Genomic DNA, 18,805 nt, shown 5'->3' on the forward strand with positions numbered 1-18,805 from the left:
TCACCGACGCGCGTCCGTTCCAGAACTGAGCTCCAGGCTCTGGAAAGGGAGAACGCCAGGCCGCGCCCGCCGGGCCCGCCACTCCCTCCTCCCGCGTCGTTGGCAGGCGTCGTGCCGACGTCGTCACTACCAGGTGCTTACGCTGAGGGTTAGAACGGGGGACGGTCTGATCCTTGTTTTAGGGGGGCAGCGCAGCACAGACCTCCTTTGTGGGCCCGTGGAGCCACCTGGGGCCGCTCAGGCTGAACGCCTAGGGCGTCCAAGCACGTGGCGGGCGGGGGGCCCTTGCGCGGGTGCCCCCTGTGCCTGGCGCCGTCGGGGCAGGTCGTCCTGGCCCGTGTCCCGTCCTTCGGCTCCCGCTGCATCTGGTGACCAGATGTTACTACAGAAGAAGGGGGCTCTCTGCGGCCCCCCTGCCACAGGCCCAGCCGCAGACTCGGCCCCGACCTCCCGCCGTGCCGCACGGGGCACACGCAGGGGCCCAGGACGGCGCTTAGCGCCCGCCTTATTACTACGTCACTTGTCACAACTCATCTCCCTGTTAGAGCTGGGAAACTGAGGCAGCCGTAGGAAGCAGGAGGGAGTTAGGCTGCAGCACGGCTGAGGAACTCCAGTGGCCGCAGCCGTCAGAAAGTGCAGAGGAGCCATGAGCGGGCAGCCGCGCCTCGCCCGACGTCGCCATGCCCTCTCGCCCAGGCCTGGCCCTCGCCCACCCACGCGTACACAGGGAAGACGCTTGTCAGGCGGCAGACCCGGTCAAGCAGCGTCCAAGAGGAACGCCATCAGCGCAGCTGGGGTTGGTGTCGCTTCTGCTCGCTCCCTTGTTTGCTCTCCACTTCTCAGGCGGCGTGCGCTGCGTAACAAGCGTCAGGAGAGCGTCATAGGCGCTCGTGAAAGAGTTTGGTGTTTCATGTTGGTTTATGGGGCCCTCGTATGTTTCTGAATAAAACGGTTGGATTCATGACGTGGGGGACCCCCCAGGCCCCAGTCCCAAAAGCTCCGAGACAGCGTGTGGGGGGAGAATGGGGCTGGTGGGCCTGGGTCCCGGCTCGCGCCCTGGGTCCGGCCCTCCCCGGGAGCAGCCGATTGTCCGGCGCCTGCTGGTCTGGGCACACCGGAGCAGCAGCCCAGAGGGCTCCCCCAGTTGCCCCGGAGCCGGCCCTGCGTCTGCGCGGCTGCCTCAGGGCTGTGGGGCCCACTCCTGCCCGGGGCTTCCGGAAACCTGTTCTGTCGGCCTCTGCTACCCACGGGGCGTCTTGGGGTTCAAGGGCAAGACGAGACTGCCCAGGAGGGGGTCACCCGCCCTCGGGGCCAGCCTGGCTGCCTCGGTTTAGTCCCCTGCTGCAGCAGTCGCTGAGGCTTGTCTGTAAGCACACTGAGTCCGCACCTGAGCGCCAACTGTTTACAGGCATCTCGGGCACCCACGCAGAGAAAACGCTCAGAGCCCCCCAGCTGCTCTCACCGCCTCAGGAGAGCCTCCCCCTAAAGGCCATCCTCACGGAGAGACCCTGCATGGAGGGTGTGGGCAGTGGGGCAGTGGGCCCCGTGAGCCCGGCCTCGCTCCCCCCGTAGCCTACTGTATACAGACCCCTTGTTTGAGGCACAAAGCAATGGGCCAGGCCGTCAGCGCGAAGGCCGAGTCTCCACCAACAGCGCCCATCCTGCCTCCCAAGCCCCCCCCAACCTGCCTGCTGAGCCCCCCCAGCCTGCCTGCATAGCCCCCCAATCTGCCTGCCGAGCCCCCAGCCTGCCTGCCGAGCCCCCCAACCTATCTACTGAGCCCCCCCAGCCTGCCTGCTGAGCCCCCCAACCTGCCTGCCGAGTCCCCCCAGCCTGCCTGCCGAGCCCCCCCAACCTGCCGAGCCCCCCCAGCCTGCCTGCATAGCCCCCTCAGCCTGCCTGCCGAGCCCCCCAACCTATCTACTGAGCCCCCCTCAACCTAACCTGTCGAGCCCCCCGGAAGGCGCTGGCCTCGGGAGCCCGGGGTGACGAGGAGGCTGGGGAGGCCCCAGGGGCGGCCCCCGCCCAGCAGGAGCCCAGACCGCAGCCCCCGCCGCCCTCAGCTCATCAGGAGGACCGGGAGGCTGGCGGCTGCGCATCTCCACCGATGTCCACCTGTCTCGGGGCCCGGGCTGAGCTCCCCTGACCCCCGCCTGACCCCCGCACATGGCCCCCTCCACCTGGGCCCCACACGTGACCCCCGCACCTGCCCCCCGCGTGTCTCGGCCCCTGTGCATCTTGGCCCCCCGTGCACCTGCTCTCTGTAATAAATCCAGACTCTGAACTACTGCCTGGTGCTGTGCTGCCTCTGTGATTGCGGGGTCGTGAGGACATGGGGCCGAGCTACGTGTGTCCTGCCGAGTAACCTCCAGACCAGGCAGTACCCTGAGGCGGGCAGGGGCACTCAGTCCACAGGAATCGAGACTTCCTCCAGCCAGGGCCCTCGCTTCCCGTCCTTGTGGCAGGTGGGCTCACGTACCACTCCTGTCACACAGTGGTGTCCGTGACACAGGTGGGCTCACTTCCTGTCCCCGTGACACAGGTGGGCTCAGGCCCCCTCCCGGTGGGGGGGTGAGACCCCCGTCGAGGCTTGCTCAGGATGTGTCCTTGGTGTTTCCCTGCCGGTGGAAGGTGAGCGGAGCGGGGTCTGCCACGTGGCCTGCTCTGCGGGGAGGTGGACCAGGCCCAGCGGCCACGTACTAAGGCCTTGGGGCTTCTGCGGCTGTCATGGGGTGGGGATCCCGGCCTCGAGATGCCCGACATTGCACTCCCCAGCCTCTCACCGCATGCCAGCGTGCCTGCGCCTAACACAGCCTGGCAGCAGACGCTCCCCAGGCCACCGTCGGCCCCGGCTGCCGCCCGCTCACCCCCCGCAGGCTGAGTAGCCAGGACGCGCCGTTCGCCAGCCCGCAGCGGCCCTCGTGAGTGTGCGGGCGCCTTCCTGGTGGGCACGCTGGCTGCCGGTGGCGTAAAGCTGGAGCCCTGGGCCCAGGGCGGTGCAGCCACGCCCCGCGTCTCAGGACGCGCACCCATCGCCCCGGGCTGAGCCCACTGGCCCAAGAGCACCACCAGACGCTTCTCAGGGCCTTCCTTAGGCCGCTCTGGGGTCTCAGGGGCCAGGAGGGGTGGGCGGAGGGGAGGGGGCGTGCTCTGCAGCCTGGGGGTGCCTGTGAGGCTGGCAGGGAGGAGACGAGGGCATGCACACTGACGAGGGGAACGCCTCGCCCCGTGACGTCAGCTGCGGGCGGCCCGCCGAGCGGTGCATGTGCTGTGCTGGGGCCAGCACGGGGCTGGTGCAGCCCAGGGCAGGATGGCGGCGAGGCTGACACCTTGGCCCACCCCCCGCGAAGATCTGCTCTGGATTCTTGCGTTCCCGCGTCCAGTACGCTGGTTTGGAGGGACTGCGCGGCGCCCCAGGCTGGAGAGGGTGGCCCGGGCGTGGGAGGCGCAGTCCAGCCCTGCGGCCTTTCTCCCCCGCCAAGGCCGGACACGGGGCCCAGGCAGCACACCCCTTGCCGGGCAGGGAAGTGCGGCGTGCCGGGTGAGCGGGCCTCACTCCTCTGTCTGCTGTCCACCTGTGCCTGACTGCTGTCGCCAGGCCACCTGCTGACCGTGCTTATGGTGTGCAGAGGCCCAACCGCCCGGCGCCGGGTTTTCACAGAACCCAGAGAAGCCCGAGGGATACCTGGGGTTTTAAACTCAAACTGCCCCCCGCTTAGCCCGCTGCACGGCGCGGGCCCCTGGAGGGCTGGCTGTAGCCGGGCGCGCCCGCGGCCGCTGGGCCGGAGCGTTTGGTCATGGATGTCCCCTGGGCACCTGCCTCAGCCTCGCTCCTCTGAAGGGCTCCAGGGACGCTTTGCAGAGAGGACGGGTCGGCCCTCGTGGCCGGAGCTGGAGGCCGTGCCCCGGGAGGGGTCGGTTTAGTCTCCAGCCGCCTGTGGATATCCTGCAACACCACTGGATGGAGAATTCCGTTTTGGCCGCTCGGCCCCTGCGTTTCCCCGCGTCTTGCGGGCAGGGCAGCCTCGAGGGCGCACCATGGCCCACCGCGGCCCACCGGGTTGGGGGCTTCTCGGCAGCCCCTTCAGGACGGCCTCAACCACGTTCCGGCACGTGCCGTGCCTGGACTCCAGTGCGCCTGGAAGAGTCGCGAGAACAGAGCGGGCCTGGCCTGGAATGTCACGCTCTGTGCCCAGGTGCCCGGCGGCCACGGCTTCTGGCTGGCGCCCTCTGGGCGTGGGAGACTGCGCTTCTCGGCCGCAGCCCCCGCAAAAGGTGTCGGGGCCGACAGCGGCCTGTGGATGCCCGGCTCGCGGTGCACGCGAGCCTCCTGTGGACAGCGCGGCCTCTGCTGTCCGCAGTGGCCTGCCCCGTTGCCATGGCCTCGGTCTGGGACTGGACCTGCCGTGTGTCCAGCTGCCCACGGATGGGATCACGCATCAGGCTTCCAGCTGGGAAGCCCCAGGCTCGGCGAAGCAGCCCGGCAGCCCCCCGGCGTGGCAGCTGGAGGGCTGCTGACCACCCTGGGCTGGGGGGGGAGTCCGTGAGGAGGCCCCCGGGGTCAGGGGAGGCTGTGAGCGCCGAGACCCAGGGGTCCAGCTGTGGATTCGTCAACCTTGCGCGCGGGGCCACGCGAGGCCACGTGAGCGCCGTCCTCTGCTTCCAGGGCAGCCGGCGTCCAGCCGAGAGCCAAGGCGAAGCGTCACCCTTGAGGCTCGTGAGCGCGCGCCCAGCTGGGGCCAGATCGAGCGGGACGGCCTCCTTCGCCTCCGCACCTTCCTTGACCTCGCTCTGTGAGGCCCCGGCCCGGCGCCTGGTCTGCTCCCGTTCCGGGGACGTGTGGCCCGCGCAGGCGCATCTGTCGATAGAGCGACGCCATCCCTCTGCCGTCCTTGAGGCCACAGGCTGTGCTGGAGCGCAGATCCCCAGACCAGCTGCCCCGACGGATGGTGCACGAGCCGGGCACAGCGCGCTCTGGGTGCAGGTGGGGCGCTGGGCTGCGCGGCGTGCCCTCTACGAGCAGGAGCCGGTTCACGGGGCAAGCGGGCATGCGTCCCCACGGCGTCCACTCAGGAGTCTCGCCTGTGCGTCGCCGCAGACCCGCCCGGCCTGTCTCACATCCTAGGGGTCCCGGTCGGAGGCCGGGAGGGCCCTGGGGCACGCGCCGCGCTCGGCCCAGCGGGATTCCACCTGCCGCGATGGGCAGTCATAACACGTGGACGCTGCCTCATCGTTACCCCTCCTGGTCGCCCAGAAGCGCGTGCCTCCCCTCAGCGTGTGCAAGGGCGCTTTGGAGCCGTTTACGGAGTGAGAGCAGGAGCGTGGAAATAGCACACCAGATACAGGAATCACCTCCGCTAGGAAGCTGGGGTGGCCGCCGCGGGGCGCAGGGCGCTGCGTGGCCTAGAGGGGCCTCTTCGTCAGCATCGGGTGGGGTCGGGGGCCCCGTGCCGGCAGGAGGGGGCAGACGGGGCTTAGCCACAGCTGGGCCGGCGAGTGGCTGCTCTGCGCCGCCCAGCAGAGCCGCTGCGGAAGCTTCCAGGCCGGGTCCTCTGTCCCCTGCTGGGGCTCTCTCTCGGAGGCCGGAGCCCTGTTATTCATGCCAGGGAGCGGCCTGCCCGGCCCGGGCATGTGTGGCCCCAGCATCCTGCTCTGGGCTGCCCGGGGGATCGGGGAAGGGCACCTGTGAGGGGCGACCCCGAGGCCAGAGGTCGGCGGCCCACACGCAGGCGGTGCGCGCCGCGCAGTCCCCGAAAGCGCCTGCGTGCCTGCCGAGATCTCAGGCCGGGCGTGCGCTCGGGGCTCTCGGGGTCCACGGCTGCCGAGCGCCTCCCTGGGAAGCGCTTCCGAGGCGTGAAGGCACGGAAAGCGAGACGCACACCGCGTCCGCCAGGGCAGGGCCTGTGGGCCGAGGGCTCGCCGCTCCTGCAGCCTCAACATTCTTCCAGCATTTTCCATTCTCTTCCGGCGCTCCGTGCTGACCCGAGGGCCCACGGCATGTGGGTGTGACCTGTGGCGCTGCCCCGGTCCCCAGCCTGGCATGGGCGGGGTGGCCCCTGGGCGTTCTGAGCGTGGCTGGTCACCTGAGCTGCGCCGCCCACCCACCTGGGCCCCCTCTACCCAGCCACTTTGTGGCCCGGGGTGGAGAAGGGCAGCGTCGGGCGGCGCAGGCAGGAGCTTCTGGCATGTTGGTGCTGGGGGCGGCCAGACCTTCAGGGGAGGCAAGGCGGGAGGAGAGCAATGCCGCGTCCACCTGTGTGTTTAACGCGTGAAATTTCTCGTCCAGCGGACGGTCATTTGTCTTTCCATCCGTGTCTTTCCCGACTTTGAAAACCTGTTTTCCTGCGCCTGAGTTGACCGGTTGCGCAGACGTTTACCGACAGGCGTCCTGGCCGTGGAAACGGGTGGTCCCTCCAAGTGCACATTTTTGCTTTGATTACCACGAATTGCGGAGCCCGGGGGCCCAGGGCTTCTGCTGCAGCTTGCAAACGGGTTTTTATAGCGCATTAGAGCTGCAGGGGAGGCCAAAGAAAATAGTCCCCTCCGCTATTAGAACCAGCTGTGGCCGCCTCGCCGGTGACTCATTTCTCTCCCTCTAATTGGGTGGGAGAAGCCGGCGGGAGCCGGGGGCAGGCGAGACGCTGTTTGTTTTGCAGAGGGCGTCCCGGCCTCGGCCAGCGGGGCCTGGCCGCCCGCCGCTGCTTCAGCTGTCCCTCTGTTCCCCCCACAGTGCCCATGATCAAAGCCGAGCCCGCCGACGACTACGAGCCTGCGCCGGCGCGGGGACCCGCGCACCAGGGGCTGAGCCCCCTCACCGAACCCGGCTTTGGCCCGCAGCTCGCCCTGCTGCCCGGCCCGGCCTCCTGCCTCGCGGCCAGCTTCGTGTCCTGCCAGCAGAGGAGCGCCGCGCCATCCCCGCCTCCCAGCACGAGCCGGAAGCTGCATGACCTCTCCGCCGCCTCCTATGGCAAGTGTGTCGCCGGCCCGGGCCACAGTCCGCTTGGCCTCCAGCCGCTGGCCGGAGGGGCCCCCGCCCTGCAAGAAGGGCCGGGGCCCGTGGGCGCACACACCGGCTCTCCGGGCCAGCCGGGCCTCGTCATGCTGCAGCCGCAGGTGAGTCCGCGCCCGAGCAGCCGCTGCCCCCTGGGTTACCGGCAAGCGCTCTACCCCGACAGCCCCTCTCCTCCGCTCCTGCCCGCGCGCCAGGAGCCCGGCCGCCCGCTGCCCTGCAGCCCGCCCCGCCCGCAGCCCCCGCTGCCGAAGGCCCCGAGGGACGAGTCTCCGGCCGCCCGGCCCCCGTCACGGCCTGAGCTGCGCGAGGACGGTGACCCTGCCGCGGCCCCCGCTCCCGCCATGGTCAAGCGGGAGCCTCAAGGCCTGGACCAGCTCTACCTGGACGACGGTGAGTGCGCGCGGCGGGGCCGGCGCCTGCGGGGCCTCCGCGTGGGGGCGAGCGCGTGCGGGGCGTCGCAGCGCCCTCCCTGGCCCTTGGTGCGCTCACAGTTGCCGTGGCCCGAGCGCGCATGGTCTCTGCCTGGCAGCCGCGTGGCGCGGCGTCTGCTCCGCTGCGGGACCTCTGCGCGCCCTTGGGCGATCCGGGAAGCCACCGCAGGGTCCCCGCCTCGGCGAGTGAGCGGGCTGCTTGAAGGGGCCCTCGGTAGCCGCGCCGTGGCTCTGGGGCGCTGTGAGCGCCTTCTCTTCGGTGGTCAGGGGATGGCGATCAGCCTGCTGCCCCTGCGGGTCCTGTGAAGACGCTCGGCTGCGCAGCAGCCATGTCAGCCCAGGGGTGGCAGGGAGGCGGCGGCTCTCCAGGGGCTGCGGGGCCAAGGGTCTCAGGGAAAGGGCCGGTGCATTGGCGTACGCTCTCTGTGGCGACGGGCAAGGCGCTTGGCCGCTCCTGGAGGAGGCTTTCCTGGGCCCTCGCGGCCGCCCTGCGCTGCCCTGCCCTGCGCTCGAGCTGCGCGCAGCCCTGCGTGGGCAGAGGGGCGGGGCCTGGCACAGGCTGCACACGCCAGGGCACAGCCCACGGCTCGGCGCACGGCAGGCTGGGTGCCCCTGACCCCATGCACCCCCGACATGCCTGCCCCTGGCGCCCCCATTCATCCCCAATGCCCCCGATACTCCCCGATGCCCAACACCCCCATTCCCCCAGTGCCCCCGGTGTCCCCCAGTGTCCCCCACGCACCCAGCACCCCAACGCTCCCACACCCCCCTCTCCTCTGGCCGTTTCCCGCAGGGCTGCTCGTCACCTGTCCTGCCCAGGCCGGGCCGGGTCCGTTCAGAGCTCCACGGGGTGGGGGTGGCCCCCCCGCCTCGCCCCCACCCGGTAGCCGCTGGCCTGGGGGCAGCGAGTGGCACAAAGCCTCGGCCCTCGTCCTGGACCACGTGGCCCCTGCGCGGTGGCCTGTGCCCGCTGGAGACGCCCCGTGCCCCGAGCCTGCTGTCCCGGGTGGTGCCTGCCCGCGGCTCGTTTCCGTCTCCATCCTCCACGCCGCGCGCCCCCCGCTCTGCCGCCCAGCGCCAGGCCCTGTGGAGGCTGGAGGAGGCGGTCAGCCCTCTGCGTCCCGCCCGGCCTCGCCCCTCACTGCCAGGCGAGCTCGGCCCTGGGTGCAGGCGGCGCCACGGGCCACCCCAGCCCCTGCTGAGCGCCCGGGGACGCGTCCTCAGCTGTGCAGCCGCTACCCGGTGGCGCTCACGGCCGTGGGCTTTCTCGGGCCTGTGGAAGGCGGCCCCGTGGGAGGAGGGCCGGCGCAGGCGTCTCCTGCGGACCGCGAGCCCCCTCGACGGCGCCAGGCTGAGCATGGCGGGCCCGTGCCCTCGGGAGCGTGCAGGACATGGGACCAGATGGCGTGTGGGACCCCAGCCCCGGCCTGCGTGTGGACCCCCTTCAGCCCGGGGACCCTCGGGGCGTCGTGGGCCGCGCGGAGTTGACCCCTACCCACGCATCGGGCTCGAGAGCGCCGAAGGCCGCTGCCCCTCCCGCGTGACGCAGCCTGGTCTGGCGGGTGCCCAAAGCTGGGGGCTGGGGCATCAGGAGTCTGCCCTACAGGACCCCCGAGCCCAGCACTCGGGGTGGACGCCCTCACCCCACGGCCCGGGCCAGGACTAGAACCCCAGGGTGCCTGTCACCCCACATGAGGCCAGGCCCTTGCGGCAGCTGCAGGCCCCCCTGCTGAGCCCACCACCCGCTGATCAGCCCCACGCCTGCCTGCATGGGGGTGCCCACCCGTGCTCCAGCGCTGTCCCCGGGCGCGGCCAGTGCCCCCCCTCCCTTCCCACACTCCTCTTCCTCCTCCCTCCCCCTTCTCCTCTCCCCTCCTCCTTTCCCCCTCCCTTCTCTCCCCTTACCACTCTTCTGCCCACCCCCACCTCCCACCGCCCACCTCCCCCTCCCCCTGCCCTCCCCACAGCCTCCCTTTCTTCTCCCTCCCCCCTGTCCCCTCAAACACTGACCCTCAACACGGCATCACTTTCTGCCCAGAAACTTCTGGGGCTCCTTGTGCCCCCGTGGCTGGCCCAGGCCCCCCCACGGCCCACCTGCCTCCCCCGCACGTGCAGCCCCTGCGCGCATGGGGGTCCTCGTGTCCGCTCAGCGTGGGCCAGGCCTGAGGCCGCGCAGTGCCGCGGGTCTGCTTGTGCCGGGCATGCATGTCCTCCGCCTTGCGCCCGGCTCCGCTCAGGACGCTTCTGTCCGCGCAGCCTCGGCGCCTGGCCCACCGCGGTAGGAGCGTCCCTGTTCCCCCTCCTCCTTCCGTCGGGGCAGGGCCGCCCTCCGGGGCTCTCGAGCGGAAGGTCATGTCCCCGCCCACGCGCCCCCCACGCACCGCGGACCCACAGGCCTCCGTGCTCCCGCCCAGGCCAGGTCTCCCCGGCCGCAGCCGCTCGCCTCCGGGCTGGGCTGCCACCTGGGCGCCTGCTGCAGACGCTGGCCCTGGAGGGGCCCCGGGCCTGCGTCCAAGATGGGGGGGTGGCCCAGGCCGGCCAGGGGAGGGGCCACAGGCGGTGGGGCAGTTTGGGGGCTCCTCGGGAAACGCCCGCATCTGGGTGTAGGTGCCCAGCAGGCCTAAGGTGCAGTGCGCAGCGAACGCGGCGGCAGCAGTGGACTGCGCTTTGCGGTCTTCGGGGGCCAGCGCGGTGTCCCCTCTGCCTGGGCTGTGTCCTTGCGGGGTCCCTCCCGGGGCCGTCCGTCCCGGGGCCAGGAAGGTGGCAAGGGCGAGCCGGGCAGGGCCCCCGTCAGCAGCCCCGCCCTCCAGCCGCTGCCGTCCTGCCTGGTCGAGGCTCTTGGTGTCGGAATATCCGCTCTGTCTGAAGGGGATGGAAGGTTCCAAGAGCGCGTGGCCAGCCCATGCGTCGGGTCCTGCGGGCTGAGGGGTGCTGGCCCCGGCCGGGAGCAGTGGCTTGGGCCCATCCGTCCTGGGTTGCGCACCCGCTGGAGCAGCCCCGCGTCAGCGCGCCGCCTGCGCGTGCCTCCCTCCGTCCACCCCATGCTGCTCGTTTCCAGCTGAAGTGAACTTAAGGGGGTTTCGTTTGACTGCGTTTCTGGAATTTCACTGCGTCCCTGCAGAGGCACTCCCGAATCTCCCGGGGCCGGGGCCAGGGTCGCTGGTGTGGGAAATGAAAAGGGAAACGCCCAGGCTGGTGCAGGAAGGCGTCCTGGGGTGGAAGCCCCTTCCAGGCACGCGGCCTCCCCAGCCTCTCAGTGTGGGGTTTGCGACTTGCCCAAAGAAGTGGGCTAGAAGAGCAAGTGGAAGGAAAAGTAAATAGAATTAAGAAAACCCAGCCCCGCTCTTTCTGCGCCCCCCGCCCCGTCCACTGGACAGCAGGGGCCCCGGATGGGCGGGCTGTGTGGCACCGGCGGGCGCCGTCCCCCCGACAGCAGCAAGGCCGCCCCGACTGTGAGGTGACAGGTCCAGGCGCAGGGTCCGGGTGCCCCTGCCCGCCCGCGGCCCCCGCAGCAGCCCCCAAGCGCTGCCCGCGGCCCCGTCCTGGCACAGTCCGAGCGGAGCCCCGCAGGCGGCCCGGCTCCCAGCTCGGCCCTCGGCCGTCTGTTAGGCTAACGGGAGGATCAGTGTCCTCCGTCTCCTGGCTTTGCACTTGTTTTATTTGGGATTTGGTTATGTGTCCCAGGAATGTAGCATGACAAAGGCAAGGAGAGGCTGTATTTCCAGCGCCCAGAGAGCACAGGCCACTGGTGCGTGTGAAGTGTCTGGCATCAGCGTGTAGTTGAGGCTCTACACGCCCCGCGGTGTGCGAGGTGCCCCCAGCGGGCCACGGCGACACACGGGACTGTGAAGGGTTAACCTGCTTTCCCAGATTCACGTTTGTCTCCAAGGATAACGTAAGCCAGGAGAACTAGGCTCAAAATGAAAAAAAGAATCTCTACTTTCCTTTTTTAAAGGATTTTGTTGTTTTTCAGTCATTTTGACTTACAGGCTTTATTTCAAAATTCCTTGGCCCATAAATAAATTTCAATTTTAGCTTATTCTTTGGTCTGCAGTTGCTCTGGGATTTAAGCTCTCTCCTCAGGCATGGCAGAATTGCAGGGACACATTTTTAAGATTGGCTTTATGGCCCTCGCTTTATTTTAGATGCACTTAAAAAGTAGGTGCGTTTCGGTGATGCGTTTCCACAAGTGCTGGTCTAGAGCTGAGCCGGCTCGGCCGCCCTCCTGGCCGCAGGCTGTTTTGTGGCCTGCTCACCTGTAAACTTCGGCAGCTCCCTCCACAAGGCCCACGCCGCCGCTGGGCCCGCGTCACCTCACGTGCGCAGGCTGGAAACGCAGCTGGGAACACGCAGGGAGCCCCTGCAGCTGTTCTGTGCCCCGAGCGGGTGCGGCCGCGCCTCCCGGCCCGTCTGGGCGAGCGCCCTGGTTTCCAGAAGCCTCGGTGCCGTTCTCACAAGCAGCAGGCAGACGTGGCGCAGCGGCGCGGCCGGGCAGAGTGCTCCCCTCTCACCCTCCCCTCCTTTCCTGAGCCTGAGCCACTCGGAGAAAACAAAAAGGTTCCCTCATGGAAAGTTTTACGAACCTGGCCCCGGCCCAGGCCTGAGGCTTCTACCGTCTGGGATGATTGAAGGAGTCTGCTCTGCCCAGACACGCCGCGGCGCTCCCCCCGGACGCAGCTGCCACGTGACGGAGGGGAGGTGAATTCAGCCGCGAGGTGGCTGCTCAGGGCCAGACCCCAGGACGCGGCGGGGGCCGTGCGCGTGGCCACGGCCGGTCAGCACCTCCGGAAGGGCGTGTGGTGTGGCGGCCGGCAGCCTGTGCCCATGGGTACCTGGAGAGCCACGAAGAGGAGGTACCTCCGGGCAGGAAGCCGTGGCCCGGGGAGCGCAACCCCCGGTGGCCTTTTACGAGCCAGGAGGGCACGGCAGGCCGCTTCCGGAGGTTTCCACCTGCAGCCCGGATGCGCCCAGTGCGCGCTGAGCTGCACGTGTGTGGCTCAGCAGTTCAGTTCTGTCCAGGTGGGTGCCATTGGGGAGCCCCGTCCTGGGTGCGTCCCCGGAGGGCGCGTTGACGGGCACGGGCGAGCCGCTGCCTCTCACCTCTGTTACCGGGTACCGGGAGTGGCAGCCTGCCCTCCGGAGGCGTGCACCCTCGCCGTGTCTGTCCGTTGCTGACAGAGGCCAGGCCGGCAGCCGTCCCGGGCCTGCCCCTCGGGGCTGGCCGCCGGTCGTGCCCGTGAGCAGGACGCTCCAGGACCGCGGGGGGCTGTCCTGCCGCTCGCTGGGTGGGGGCGCTCAGGGCTACAGCTCGCGCGGCACCTGTGCCTGGTGTGGCGGTTACAGCGCACACTCAAGAACCGCTCCAGGAACATGGCGGAAGGAAACGGGTGGTGCTTTCCCGACTCTTAACCTCTGTGCCCTCCACCTCCCCCCCAGCGCTGGGACTTAGCTTGCTTCCTCCTTGAAGCGGAGACATGCTGGAGTTGTTGGTTTGAGGAGGGCACAGGGGTGGAGGTGGGAAGGAAGTTGGAGGAGGAAGAGCTACCAAAAGCTCCGTGTGGCACGACTGCTGTAGCGCCACTTAGTTCCATTCTATGCCAGAGAAAATTTATGACCGCAGAGCAACGAGAGGCCAGGAATCGATAGTCAGCTCTCGACGTGCGCCTGTTTGTGCTCTTTTTGGCACTTGCCGTAGGCGAGCTGTAATAGTGACACGTCGGTGTGAGCGTTTCAACCTTCAGTTGTTTGCTGGAAGGTTTTCTTGTGTCCGTAGACTCTGCTTCCCTCCTACAAACAGGGGAAGTCTTTGAAGTAGAGTTTCTGTCTTCGGCCTGATCGTCCCTTTCCTTTGTCCAGTGTTAAATGTCCAGGGGCTCCTTCCACATGAATGAGCCCTCTCCACAGACACCTCCAGGTCTCAGGACAGCGCCGAGCACAGAACACGGAGCAGCGAGACCAGGGCTCACAAGCACGACGCTGCGTTCAGCAGCTTGGCCACTGACGCAGTGTGGCGTCCCTCTGGAGAGCGGAGACCAGGGCCGGGGAGGGCTCCTGTGCCTGGCCGACAGCTGTGCTTTTGCAAGAGCAGCGCAGCCCTGGAGGCTAAGCCGGTGCCCCTGACCCTGGGCTCTAGGCCAGAGCCCAGCTGGGTCCTGGGCACGGACGCTGCTAAGTGATTTTCCTGATGCAAACGTGTCTTGTTGCTTATGGATTCCTGAGAGCCTGGACAGGCGACTGGCAGAGAGCCACGAGGCCGGGCAGAGGAGAGTGCGGCTGGTGGGGATTCTGATGGTCTTCCCGGCAGAGCTGAAAAAGACGGTCCCGATCCCATGAGCCTCGCTCAGCGCCGGCACTTGGGACGCCCGAGGAGCCACGGAGCGTGTGTGCCATGGCGGCTTCAGGCTCGGTCTGCAGCTCGTGGTTCTCTTCACACTGACAATGCACACACACATTTCCTCAGCTTACATATTTAACCTCAGAGCAGTCTTGGTGCAAAAAACTGAGTATTTGCCCCACCGTAAAGATGAGAAACTTAGAGAGAAATGTGTTGGACTTGAAAGTGTAGTGAGCGGCGAACCAGGACCATTGCCTCGATTCCACCGCTCTGAGCTCTCATGCTGCCTTCTCTGACCTACCAAGGTTTAGCTAAACTGTTGGAATATTTTTCCCACTGGGACGTGACTGAGCAAAGATTCCCCCTCAGAAGTCTTAACTCTGAAGTTTGAATTTGGCCTTGCCCGCCTGAGGGGCTTGGTGTATTTTTCTTCTTTGAAGAATCTCTGATGGTTAAATGAGGTGCTTTTTGATAATGGAAGAGAGACAGGACACCCAGAAAGGTGGAGAGCAGACCTCAGCGAATCAGCTCCCCACAAAAGCCGCGCAGCTGTTGGCGAAGTCATCAAATCCTCCGCGTCAGAACCTGGAAATCAACCACGGGACGGAACAGCCCGAGAGGCGTTGGCCCCAGACAGCGCATGCTGGACCCTGGCGAGCGCAGTGGACTCTGCCTTTTAACCGGGGCTCCCCTCCCGACTCCATGGGACACGGCTGGGAGGAGCCCGCACGGCGGGGACCAGCCTCCCCTGGCGCTCCGTTCAGAACCTGTCCCCAGGGCGCAGTCGGCATTGTGACTGGTCCGGACGCGCCCAGGGAAGCCCGTTCCCAGGGCATCGTCGTCCAGCTGCCCGAGGCGTGATGTCAGCGGGGCAGACACAAGCTGGCCAAGAACCCCAGAAGAACACCAGGGACCTGGGGGACTCGGAGAGCCCGGCGTAGTCCTGGGGCCCGAGCACATGGCCGAGCGCAGGAGAGACCTGGGAGAAGAGGGCCCACCATTCACCTTTCTCCGACCTTGAGATCCCGCACAAGCAGGAAGTAAAGGCTAAGGCTGACTCATAAGCTGCTTAGAACCAAGGGCATACCTTCACATACAAGCCATTTAAGGAAATCTGATGATTATTATGCTAACCTAAAGGTGACCACTGCAAGGTCAGGCTTGAAATTAAAATTAAGAATTTTTTTTAAGAGTAAGCAGTGAACTCAGTGGCCAACAATGTGGGAAAAACAAAATCTACTGAATTGGCCAGGAAAGTCGCTAATCAAATAAGCAGCAAAAAGAAAAAAAAAGCCTGGCAACAACACCAAATCCTGGGGAAGAGTGGTCTAATTCTTGAGTTGTTACAATATATTAGCTATAACTTCCAGTTTCAGCAAAAAGACGTGCAAATAAATGTGAAAATATGTCCCATACACAGGGAAGAAATGCAGCCAATAGCCAATAGGAAATTTGCCTGAGAGGGCTCATCTGCTGGAGTTAGCAGCAGAGGCTTTACGTTACTTATTATAAATTAATTCAGAAAACCAAAAGAAAACTATATTTAAAGGATTAAGAAAAAGTATAACAACTGTGTCTCAGCAAATAATTAGATAGAAATAACTAAATTTTTAAGAATCACATAGAAATTCTAGAGATGAAAAGTACAATAACTGAAGTGAAAACTTCACTAGAGGGGCCCACCTCTCTTGTAGAGAAATGAATCAGTGAATTTAAAGATAGGGCAATTGAGATCAGCCAGTCTGAGAAACAGGAAAAGAAAGAATGGAAAGAAATGAACACAGCCTCAGAGACCTTTGGGACATGCTAAAACAGACAAACATAGTATAATGGGAGTCCCAGAAGGAGAGCACAGAGAGAAGGGACTAGAAAAATATTTGAAAAAATAATGACCAAAAACTTCCCGAATTTGATGAAAACCATTAGTCTACATATTTAAAAAGTTAAATGAACTACAAGTAGGATAAATCCAAAGAGAGTCTCAGAAGTGGACACATCAAAATCAAACTGTCAGAAGTCAAAGAGAAAGAGAAAATGCTGAAAGGAGAAGAGAAAAGCAGCTCCTTACATATGAGGGATCTTCTGTGATGTCAGCAGCTGACTCCTCATTAGAAGCCACGTCGGCCAGGAAGCGGTGGGTGACATATTCAAAGGACTAAAAGAGAATAACTATCCAGCAAAACTAGCCTTAAAAAATGGAGGAATAAAGGCATTCCTGGATAAATAGAGACTCAGAGAATTTGTTGCAAGAAGACCTGCACTACAAGAAATACTGGAGGGAAATACTTCAGGCCGGTGGTAACACAGATCCATACAAAGAAGTAGAAAGTACTGGTAAACTATTTACATTGGTTAATAAACTAGATAACATAAACATATTCCAACATGATTTTCTTTTCCTAATTCTTTAGAAGAAAGTTAGATAAAATAATAATTTTAAAACCGCTGATGGACTTACAAAGGCACAATTTATATGACAACAATAGCACAAAGGAAGGGAAATGGAAAGAAGCTATATCAGAAAAAGGTTTCTTTGCACTCTTGAGGTTAAGGTAGTATTGGCCTGAATTAGATCATTTTAAGCTAAGAGGCATGTTGTAATCTTCAGGGCAACCACTGAGAAAATAACTATGTATGAATGTATGTAGGTAATATACAAGCTATATATATAGCTTAAAAAAAACAAAAACAGAATTGAGACAGTACATTAGAAATATTTAACAAAAAAAAGAAGGCAGTGATGGAGAAACAGAAGAACCAAAACAACAACATAGGATGTATGAAGAGCAAATAACAAAATGGCAAATGTAAATCCCACCATTTCAATAATTATATTAAATATATGTGGACTAAATACTCAAATAACAAGGTAGAGGTTGTCAGACTGGATTAGAAACAAACAAACAACAGGATCAAACTATGTGATATCTATAAGAAACAAGCTTTACATTTAAAGACAAAATAGGTTGAAAGTGAAAGAGTAGAGAAGATAAATCATGCAAATAGTATCCAAAAGAGAACTGGGATGGCAATAATAACATCAGACAAAATAGGCTTTAAGACAAAAATGTTACTATTGATGACGAAAGGTGTTTTATAATGATAAAAGCATCAACTCAGCAGGAAGATAAAACAATTATAAATGTATGCAGCTAACAACAGACTCCCAAAATACATGAAGCAAAAACTAACAGAATTGAAGGGAGAAATAGATAATTCAACAATAGAAGCTGGAGACACCAATACTCCACTCTCAATAATGTATCAAACAACTAGACAGAAAATCAGCAAGTATGTATGACATTGGAACAACTCTGTCAAGCTAATAGATGTCTATAGAATGCACCACAGAGTACAGATTCTTTTCAAGTACACATGGAACATTCTCCTTGCTAGACCACCCTCTGGGCCATAAAACAAGCCTTAATCAGTTTGAAAAATAATTTAAAGGATTCATTTTGATCACATTGGAGTTAAATTGGAAAACAACACCAAAATTAAGGATTCCACAAATATTTGGAAATTAAATAATACATTTCTGAATAACCCATGTAACCAATGAGGAATTAAAAGGGAAATTAGAAAGCATTTTGAACTGAATGAAAATGAAAATATATCAAAATTTATGAGATGCAGCTAAAGCAGTGCTTAGAGGGAAATTTATAACTTTTAAATGCCTGTATTAGGAATAAAGAAGGATTTCAAATCAGTGATGTTAGCTTTTCCCCTTAGAATCTGGAAAAAGAAGAGCAAATTAAACACCAGGCAAGCAGGAGGGGAATAATAAAGATGAGAGTATTACACAATGAAATAGAAAACAGCAAACAGGAAATAAAAAAATCAATGAAACCAAAAATTGGTTCTTTTAAATTAGCAACAAAATTGACAGACTTTTAAGTGGATTGGCCAAGCAAAATTATAAATGAAAGAAGGGACATTTCCATTGACCCCTCAGAAATTAAAAGCATTATGAGAGAATAATAACTCTATGCCAACAAATTCAGCAACTTAGATGAAATGGACAAAATCTTCGAAAAACACCAATTACCCAACTGTCTCAAGAAGAAGCAATAAAAATCTAAACAGGCAGATAGCCTAGCAGGTAAAGAAAATAATTAATTTAAAATCATTGCACAAGGAAAAGCCCAGGTCCATATAGCTCCACTGGTGAATCTTATAAACCAAAGAGGAAAAATAATACCAATTATGCTCCACAAAGTCTTGTATCATTATACCAGTAATACTCCACAAACTCTTGCAGAAATGCAAGGAAGAAAGAACCCTTCTCCGTTCATTCTGCGAGGCCAGTTTCGCCTGATACCAGAGAAAGGAGAGCATCACAAGGAAAGACATGACAGATAAATGTCCCCTACAAATAGACAAACAAAAGTCCACAGCACAATATTAGCAAAATAGTCCAACGACAGATAAAAATTATTATACACAGTATACAAGTAGTTTATCCATGAATGCAAGGTTGGTTTACCATCCAAAATCAAATAATGTAATATATCAGTAGCATAAAGGACAAAAATCATATGAACAAAAAGCATTTGACAAAATCCAATACTCATTCATGAAAAAACTCTCAACACACTTGGAAATAAAAGGGAACTTCCTCCACCCGACCAAGAATAAAAAAATCTTACAGTGAACCTCATACTTAATGGTTCAAGTCTAAAGGCTTCTAAGATTTGGGAATAATATGAGGATATTCACTCCTGACGCTTCTTTTCAACATTGTCCTGGAGATTCTAGCCAGTGCAACCAGGCAAGAAAAATAAAATGCATCCAACTTGGAAAGGAAGACGTGAATCTGTCTTTATTTGCAGATGACATGACTGATCCCATATGTAGAAAATCCTACAGACTCTATGAAAATAAAACCCACTCTTTGAACTGATAAACAAAAAGGCAAGGTTATAGGATATAAGATCCATAGACAAAGACATCCTTCTATGTTGAAACAATAAACACTCAGAAAATGAAATCAAGGAAGGAATCCCATTAACAATAGCAACAAAAAGA

At 60.9% G+C, this 18,805-nt stretch overlaps 1 protein-coding gene across 5 annotated transcripts in view; it reads left to right on the forward strand.

The window, feature by feature from the left end:
* The window catches only part of NFATC1 (nuclear factor of activated T cells 1), a 108,322-nt gene that overhangs the window by 68,782 nt on the left and 20,735 nt on the right, over window positions 1-18,805 (forward strand). For 2 of the 5 annotated variants that reach the window (XM_058277924.2, XM_058277925.2), the window contains exon 9: window positions 6,731-7,402. In XM_058277924.2, the coding sequence (XP_058133907.1) occupies window positions 6,731-7,402 (672 nt within the window). The remainder of the gene's footprint in view (window positions 1-6,730; window positions 7,403-18,805) is intronic. The other 3 variants (XM_058277927.2, XM_058277928.1, XM_058277926.2) reach the window with 2 other exon arrangements.

Source organism: Dasypus novemcinctus, chromosome 16 (assembly GCF_030445035.2).
Source record: "Dasypus novemcinctus isolate mDasNov1 chromosome 16, mDasNov1.1.hap2, whole genome shotgun sequence".
NCBI lineage: Eukaryota > Metazoa > Chordata > Mammalia > Cingulata > Dasypodidae > Dasypus > Dasypus novemcinctus.